The 9,606-nt window shown below is 41.7% G+C and overlaps 1 protein-coding gene across 1 annotated transcript in view; it reads right to left on the bottom strand.

Moving 5' to 3' along the window:
* Positions 1-9,606, bottom strand: part of LOC108784493 (5'-nucleotidase domain-containing protein 2-like) — a 58,163-nt gene that overhangs the window by 14,372 nt on the left and 34,185 nt on the right. Inside the window, exons 7-9 of the mRNA XM_018553334.1 lie at positions 3,550-3,610; positions 1,539-1,641; positions 386-487 (exon numbers count right to left, since the gene is read on the bottom strand). Of these exons, the coding sequence (XP_018408836.1) occupies positions 386-487; positions 1,539-1,641; positions 3,550-3,610 (266 nt within the window). The remainder of the gene's footprint in view (positions 1-385; positions 488-1,538; positions 1,642-3,549; positions 3,611-9,606) is intronic.

Genomic DNA, 9,606 nt, shown 5'->3' with positions numbered 1-9,606 from the left:
ATTGATCAATAGCCGTTTGTGTAACAGACATCTTCCACTAACCCCCACAAGACCATTATACTATTCAAACAGCGCATGAAGCCCTTATGGTGAGAAATTATAGCCTCCAATATGTCCAGGACTGTTACTGGGAGGGGGAAAAAAAAAACCCTCTTGGACTTCTAAATGTTTGGGGTGGTGTGCTTGTTTTCCCTTCCCAAGAATTCAGTACAAGTTTCACAGTATAAATAATCGAACTTTAGTCTGCAGGTTTGTAGCAGCTATCCTACCTTCCATGATGTATGAAAAGGCATTAAAAACAGGAGCGTGGTTCTGGCCAAATATTATGTAAAACTCTTTTTTCTCTCCAATAATTCATATTATCCAGTTATTTAGGAATACTCACTTGATGCAATCATTGAAGAAATGAGGTTTGTCTGCTTGAACGATGACCACATCAAAAAAGTCCCTCCAGTCCTTGCCCACCATGTATTTCATTCCTTTGTCTCTACAAGATAAAATAATCACAAGATCAATAACAGCATTCCTGAACATAGGCAAGTCTATTGTGGTTACTTTATTACAGTCCAAAGCTAGCTAAAAGCTAACAGGGTGCCTTGTCTGTATTGTGGATCAGCTAGATACTATAGCCAAAAGGTACAGTAAATATTTAGGGGAAATGCCACATGACATACTTTATAAATCTAAGAAAACCTCGGGGGGGGGGGGGGGGTTATACAACAGAGCTTAAGTAGTCAGTGCCATCTTCATTCTATCCTTTAATGCTGCCAAAAACACCCGCTTCACAACTTTCTACCCCAATACAATACAAAAATTCCTCAAAGAGAACATGCTTTCATGCAATGAAACCATTCCTAATGGCAGAGAATGTGCCTTCCCGCAATGTAACCATACCTGATAGCGGAGAATGTGCTGTCACCCAATGTAACCATTCCTGATCGAGGAGAACATGCCTTCATGCAATGACGCCACTCCTGATGGCGAGAATGCGCCTTTGCCCCAGTGTAACCATTCCAGATAGTGGAGAATGAGCATTCAAGCAATGACACCACTCCCGATAGGGGAGAATATGCTTTTCCGCAATGTAACAATTCCCAATAGTGGAGAAGGTGCTTTCATGCAATGACACCATGGCTGAATGCAATGACACCATGCCTGATAGCGGATAATGTGCCTCCCTCCCCCCAATGTAACTATTCCTGATGGCAGAGAAAGTGGATTCCACCAATGTAAACATTCATAATGGAGAACATACATTTCACTTTCAGCAGGCCCAAACGCTGGTTGCATATATTTGCACAACCAGGGGCTGGAGAGACAAGCATGAAGGCAAGGGCTATGCATAGACAGCTTCTGCCACCATCTGCCTAATGCTGCTTGGTAAATGGTTTCCCCTACAGGTCTGTTTAAGGGTCCGTTTCATAAAAGCAAAGTGCAAAAGCCTGCATTGCCCCTAGTTTAAAATAAACAATACAGCCTACCTTAATTTATGTGTTTTAGTTACAAAACAAGATCTGCTTACTACTAGGAGAACTTACACAAAACTAAAAGGACTGTTGGTGATGAGGAAAAGTTTTTTTCCATGGCTAGCCAGACGGTGCAGAACAGCATAGGTCTCGTCCCCACGTAGAATGTATTTCTCTAAAGAAAACAATGAAACATCAGAAAGCATTGTTTGCAAAGGTCACAATGTACTTTTGAGTACCCAAAGTTCCATTCAAAGACATTTTCTTTCACTACTTACATTTATAAAGCTGCAACACTTGGCTTATATTTCTGCCATTTCCCAGTCATCTTCCTCCCACTCTTGAACCATACATTCCCTACCTTCCTCCCCCCATCCTCCTTCACCTTCTCCCTTATGTACGTTCTACTCTTTCTGATCTCTTTCCAATTCTTTTGTTTGTTTCTCTCTTTATGGATCCCTCCATATATTTGCTACTGTGGGTTACCTATGGGATATGAGGAAATGTCGTTTATCTTTATTGATGAATATGTAGCCTCCCTTCTCAAGCCCATTCTTCTAGAATCATCTTATGCGTTTGAAAATAATGTCAATGAGACTAGTGTCTGGGACCCGATAATTTTTACTGAATATTTACTATTACTGGACTTACGGTTTTCCTGTTCATATTTGGAACGTTACAGTTTTTTGGGATTTCTTACTATAATCATACGATGCTGACTATTTCTTTAAATTGTTTGTAAAACAATGTAAAGAAAGAAAACAAGCTGACTGCTAAGATTTCCCTTTCACAAGTCCGTGAGAAAACCTTATGACACAATTGTACTGGAAAAGCAGGCCAAATGGTATAGGGCAGTGGTGGGGAACCTTGGCACTCCAGCTGTTTTGGAACTACAAGTCCCATGAGGCAATTCAAGGCTCTGACAGCCCCAGACATAACTCAGAGGCAGATGCATGTTGGGATATGTAGTTTTGGAACAGCTGAAGTGCCAAGGTATAGGGGGTTCAACATGGGATTTTAATGTATATTTTAACCTTTATATAAAACTATTTCTAACCGACTCCCCCCACATTCTAATTTAAACTGCACTACCCCAGCTGCTTTCTTATCTCTGTTGCAGAACCAAAGCCCTGTCAGGTTTACACCCTGTCCAAGTGAATTTCTTGACTAGGGGCCCCATTGACATGAAAGGAGCCATTTGCTGAAGATTAAGTCAATAGGGTCTCAGTGGACATCGCTGAAGATAATTTAGTAAGGACATGCTGTAAAAAAGGAGAACTACTTACACTGCTGGGGGCATGGAGGGGGGCTAGAACAGTTTAATTTTAGAAGGGCTCTGGGAAAGGTGGAGGTGGGCTGTAGTGATAGTGTTGTATATATAAAAAAAAATACACCAATCCTTTAATGGAATATTCCGCAGAAGCTGCAATGCTCAGACTCTTGTCTGGATGTCCAGTTCTGTGGCAGGGACCGCATTCGCACCTAAATAGCTTTACTGCTTCAAATCTACACATCTGACACACAAGTTTGCTTGTCAAAATCAGTCTTATAAACCAAGACATCTGCAACTACAATAATTAGAATGGTAATTTTGTTAACGCTTTTATATAGAAAAGTGGAAAAACTGCTTTCGGGTAAAGTTGCAAGAGTACCAGACCGTTTACTATCCTTGCAGTAATAACAATACAATAAGCCCATCACTTAAAGCTGACAAGTGATGTGACAAGGGCAGGGTGTGTACACCCATCTTTTCAAGAATGCAGAGAAACCAAACTTTCTGTTAGCTTGTGTGACCTTCCAAGACGTTGACAAGTCCAGCCCAGGGCTGATGAGTGACTCTTGCAGCGATTATATGAAGTTATGTTCACGTACTCCTGAAAAGGGTCTATTGTTTGAAGCATTTGAAGTACACATCCCATCCCCCTAAATAACAAGCTTGACCATGCACAGAGCGCTCCAAAAGCCAGCAGCAGTTTAGAGATTATAGGTTAGGAATGGGGCAAGGCTTCTTTCTAGGATGATGAAAACAAATATTTGGCCTCAACTTCCAAAGATATAAAAATCAGACAAAATGGACACTTACCAAGATCTGACATGATCCATTTGTACATAAAGCCTTTAACATGGACATCTCTGATTGCATCCTGCAAGAGAAAAATAGAAGGTACAATTACAGGGTTTTCTCAGAGCAAAACCATGTAGCTAAAGTTTGCTACAACTCAAAGAATTACTGCACGCCATAAAGAAAGATTTGTGTTTGTCATCAACCTTGTACATGTAATCTTCTGCATAACAAGACAAAAGCAAGTCTTTGTTTGTACTCGGTCAAGAAAAGGCAACATTGCATACACAGTGTGTGTGTGTGTGTGTGTGTGTGTGTGTGTGTGTGTGTGTATATATGTATGTTTAATATAAAATAGTAGCTACACAATTTCAGGATCGCTTCTGTCGTAAAGCCGACAGTCGGCTCTACAAGTTTAAACAGAGTCCCGGCGGGAAAAGTCGCCGGGAGTCTGTTTAAACAGCCCCGATGCTGGCGACGTACACTGTACGTCGTCAGTCATGAAGGGGTTAAATGTCCAATGATTATGTCCATGCCAATCTGCCACTAGAAAATTCCCGGTATCCCCAGCAATTTATTCCGCTTTACTGCAGTAAGGGTCAATTTAGGTGAGAAACTTGTTGCATGTCTGAAGTATGCTGGACATGACATACTAGAGAGTATTTGCGTTTATGGGGATCTCTCCCATCTGGCAACACACTAATATTTTCTTCTCAATCTGTGGGCTCAATGGAAAAAAAATATTATATAGATATTATCCTTAACATTCTCAAATAATTCATCCCCACAGCTACCTCCTCATGTATCATTTCCCCCTCCTCTTTCAGATTGTAAGCCCTCAGGGGCAGGGCCCTCCTTACCATCTTGTCTTGTATTGTAACTGTAATATCTTCCTTATATTGTGAAAGCGCTGCGCAAACTGTTGGCGCTATATAAATACTATGTAATAATAATAATAATAATAATATAGATTCCTCCATCAATGCTTATGAGGGTTGATTGAGGAATCTCCTGCTGTCTTCCTTGTATACTGATGGCCGTCAAAACACCTGAAAAGAGCTGGCAGCTCATCGTCAGTCCGCTTTATTTGTTGGAAGATTTTGGATGCCAGCTGATAGGGTGCCGACAGCGGCACCCAATCTGTGAATTTCGGCCAGTTCTTCAAGAAGCGGCTATAGTGTATGGCCAGCTTTACCATCATGTGCCCTTGAATGGCCCAATTCAATATCTACAGAATAGAAGCATGTGTGCATCTGTAATAAATCTGCTCAATGCACAAAAATTAAAACTTTGGATCCAGCTAAGAAAAATACCTAACTAGAGTGGACGTACCCATCACTTGGAAACGGCTGGTCCCATAATCTGATGTACCACGTTCAGTCACCTGGCTCACTGCAGCTAATCGTACAGTGTATGGGCACCTTTAAGGTTGCAACAACTAAATGATAACGATTCTCATTATCGATTCATTGATTCTACGATTAGTTAATTGTGCCCCCGCTGCACTGCTGTTTCGCCCCGTTGCCCCTGCTTTGCCTCCGATGTTTCCCTGGTCCCCCCCCCGCTGTGCCTCTGATGCTTCGCTGGTCCCCGCTGCGTCTAGTGCTCTTAGCGACAGAGCAACAGCCAGCCTGCTTTTAGCGATTTTAAATTGCAAAATCAAAAAGTAGGCTGGCTATTGCACCTGCCCACTGCCAATCAGAGAGGTGGACCTGATTGAGAACTTTCTCCTTCGGTCCCTTCTCTGCTGATTGACAGCAGGCTATGGGTGTGTGCAATAGCCAGCCTGCTATTGCAATTTGAAGTTGCCAATAGCATGCTGGCTATTGCTTCCAGCTTCTGCCTACTGGGTTTAAATTCAGCTGTGAAAGTGAAATGGAAAGGTAACCTCTAATATTAAAGAGAGTCTGTCACCTCCAATGTGCTATCATAGGGGGCTTATGGGTCCCGTGTAATAGACCGGAAATAAAATCGAGGCGGGAGGGAGGAGGAGTGGTGGGGAAAATAATTTTAAGTTTCAGCCTGACAAATTCTGCGGCAGGAGGTGCGTTGTGGTGCCATTCATTTCAATGTACCCCAAACGCGCCTCCCGTCCACACTGCGAAAGCCCGCAGTGGGCCGTGCGGTACTGCATTGCCATGCGTTCCACTGCGGTGCGATTGCAAAAATTGTGCATGCAGTTTTATTATGAAGTAAACTTTTTTTTTTTAGGTTTACAACACTGCATTTGTATTTCATTCTAAACATATATTTTTTATCAAATAAATCGAAAAATAGTCGGGCCAACTAATCGATCAAAATAATTGTTAGTTTCAATAAATCTATATGCACGCACACACTGCTTTTGGTTATACTTTAAAAAAAAGGACCCCTCTTTTTTTCAAAAGAAACTGTATGGCCATATTTAAAGTGAAAAAAAAAATCAAATAATATTGAATATTGTCACAGAATGGAGGTAAACAATAGACAAATGAGATATCGCCAATTCCTGGATATAACAATGAATACACAGCAATTCTCCAGCCTATTCTGGGTTTGTTAAATTATGTGTGTATATAAACTTCCACTTTGTCTGCACTGGAATTATGAAACAGTTTTTGCTGATACAAACTCTGCCCTTTCCCCAGTGACTAAACACCAAGAACACTTTGGTTACATCCAAGATGCTTCCTGTTTGCACAATACACAGATTCACAAAACAGTTTACTTAATCGTTTACCAAAGAATTCTAAAATGCGCTAGAAGAGAAAATCGAGGGCAAAGGTGCCATTACCCAATGTGTGTTCAAGCCTTTGTGTTTACCAGAGGAAAAACCTATAAGCCAAACTCTGGGAAAAAAAAATATTTTACACAGTGCACTAGGTGTGCAAATTTTTGATGAAAAGCTGTACGTTATATGTGGAGGGTCGCTACAAAGTATAAAAATCCTACCTTACGGCATGCCAGCTCCTACATATAACACTCGGTTTCCGGGCGCTGGGAGAACGAGGGATGTGATTCAAAAAGAGAAGGGCTCTAGTCACTTCACCGCTCCTCTTCTATTACTACTTGCCCATTCACAAAATGTCTGCAGCCAGTAGTGGGAGCATCGTTTTGTAAAGGGCCTGTAATGGCAGGGATTTCTAGCAGTCTCTTGTAACTTTTCCAGACTCGTCTAACAGATTATCTCCATGCTTCAACTACACCTGTAGTACGTCACTAGTCTGTGAACATCTCCAGCAGTGTGTCAGTCTCTGACAATCCTGTAGCACTACAGATGCGGCTACAGTTGAGACCCCCTTTACCTAGTAAGTTGGCTACTATTGATATGGAATGCCTATGACCAGGTCAGAGGTTCTAAAAAAGTATTAAATAGGATGCAGAAATTAAACAAAAACACTGTGTAAGGAAACATCGAAACCTAAAAGTGCATTTCCAATTTTGCAAGCGAACTGAGAAAACACCTACTTTATATTTGTTACAAGTTCCATGCATGCTGCGACACAAAATGCAGAAACTGGACCACACTGCACCTCAGTGCAGCACACCGCGTTGTTGTGCTTAGGTATGAATGGCGTGTACACTTACTTAAAAAAGAAATCCCTTTTTTGTAGCGAGTGCTGCCTTCCGTCTGCCCATCACTTTCACCAACTTCCTGGATGTGATGCAATCTCCAATTCAAACTTAAAATTTCTTTACATACTTTTAGTTTTAGTTTTTGACCATAGATGCCCTTTAAAAAACCAAAAACGCTGCCAGAGCTGCCACAACACACACTCCCGCCCATAAAATGCTCTGTTTTAGTGGAAGGGCTAGTGTGAACAGGCCCTGAAAGTTCTAGGAAAAACAACACAATGAACAGAACAGGTAGAGAGATGCTGTGTCATGCCCCACTGTCTACACGTAGCTGAGAAGAATCCTTGTGTGGAGGTGCAAATACTGCTCTCCTGCAATAAAACCAATCTCCCTCCACAATAGAAGAGCTCCATAATCCATTTTACTGCCCTCCACAGAAGAAAGGACAACACAACAATCAAGGAGCTTTCAGGGTAAATATAGGAGAAGTCCTCCCAGGTGTGAAGAGAATGTAATCCAATATCTTCTCATCTCCTTCTGGTGAGGTGATGGCAGGGTCAGGCATTATCACTGCACCTTTCCCCCAGGGAAATCCTTCTCAAACAAATATCACTGTGTTGACTGAACAAATCCCTAAACTACATGACAACCCCTCACACAGACCTGAGTGATATATTAGATGTTACACGGCAGCAGCAAAATTGTGAAAGCCCAATATAGCAGAGACCGAGGCAAAACTCAAATATGCTCTCGTAAAAGCAGAAAAGTAAAAACTTCCATTACCAGTATTAAAAAATAAAATGGTGGAATGGAACAGAAATACGCTATATGAAGGACAAAATCAAACACCAGCAAATATCACACAAGGCGATATTGCAAAATAGAATATGAGCTGTGCAAGGAGTTAAAGAAAAATGAAGTTCTCCCATCTTGTCTATTAAAATTTCTTGGTGCAAGATTGTCCGCTATTAACCAGTTGACATCCGCGGTGTTAAACCCCCTTCCCATCCAGGCCATTTTTCAGTATTCAGCGCTGCGGTACTTTGACTAACATTTATTCCGTCATGCAATGCTGTACTGAAATTAATTTTATACCATTTTTTAGGGACAGATAGAGCTTTCTTTTGGTGGTATTTAATCACCACTGGAGTTTTTATTTTTTACTATATTAAAAAGGAAAAAATACTGAAATTTAAAAAACAAAAAAAACTGTTTCCCCTATATTAATTGATAAAACATTTATTACCCAATTTTTTGGTAAAATATAAAAAGACGGGGTCACGTCAGGTAAAAAAAGACACTAAACATGTCAAGCCTTAAAATTGCGTACGCGCGCGAAACCTCAAAAAATACCCAAAATTGGCCATAGGCGACGCTTTAAAAGCTTTTACCGCTCATCAGTTTAGTGTCATCAGTGAGTGATGGACCTAAAATGATTGCTCTCACTGCGACGTTCGTGGCGATATGCAACGTGTGTAGCGCAATCGTCGTTTTTGTGTGCTGGGGGGGTGGGGAAGTTAAACATTTTGGGGGTGGTTTTTTTACTTTTTTATGAGACTTATTTTTTTTATATATATTTTTTTGCACTTATTGTTATTGCTATTATATAGGGGGATAACAATCCCCCTATATAATAGCAAAGGCACACTGACAGGTCCTCTTTATGGAGACATTAGGGGTCCCTAGGACCCCTAATGTCACCTGTGGACCCCAAAAGAAGCTGATGAAGCAGAGATCTGCTTCTTTTTTCGGGCTATAGCAGCCAGATGACCGACAGGTGAATGCGGAAGTGATGTAACACACATCACTTCTACATTCACAGCCCGGAGGGAGGTCAGCAAGGAGCTGATCTCCCTTCCTCCTGAAGCCCTCCCGACCCGATCCCGGGCCGCAGATGGGGCAGCGGATCCCGGGATTCAAGGTGAGGGGTCGGGGGGCAAAAAACGAGCACATAGACGATCGGCGGGCTATGGAGCCGCTGATAGCCTATATGTGAAACACCCGGTAACGGGTCTTTGCATTGGTCGGGTCTTCTCTGCCCTTGCGCGCCCGCTAGGGGGCGCGCGCGAGCAGAAAAAAAATGCCATCTGGAGACGGCAACCCACCAATGCTGCAGCGCCGTCCGTTTTTTTACAATGGGCGGACGGCAAGTGGTTAAAGAGCAATAAAAAAAATAGTCAAATCACCTTTTTATTATTATGCATTTTTCACTTTCCTTCATAATCTAAAATATACTTTTCAGTTCATAAAAATGCATTACTGCACAGATCAGACGAGTTTCCACATATTCATCACATTATTTTAGACAGGGCTCACACCTGTGTGTTGCAGCATTGCACTAGGTTTTCAAATGGTTTCATTATGGTAGGGCATTCTATTCATTTGAATGGGTTGCCTACCACATCTAAAACAGCACCAAAAAAGTGCATTAACTTTTTTTTTTTTTTTATCACACCACACCACAATGCATGGCAAAGTCTCTCACACACACACACACACACACACACACACACACACACACAC

The sequence above is a fragment of the Nanorana parkeri genome, unplaced genomic scaffold (genome assembly GCF_000935625.1).
Source record: "Nanorana parkeri isolate BGI_ZX_2015 unplaced genomic scaffold, ASM93562v1 scaffold116, whole genome shotgun sequence".
NCBI classification, from domain to species: domain Eukaryota; kingdom Metazoa; phylum Chordata; class Amphibia; order Anura; family Dicroglossidae; genus Nanorana; species Nanorana parkeri.
Note: the sequence above shows the minus strand (reverse complement) of the source record. Positions and strands in the feature narration are given on the sequence as shown.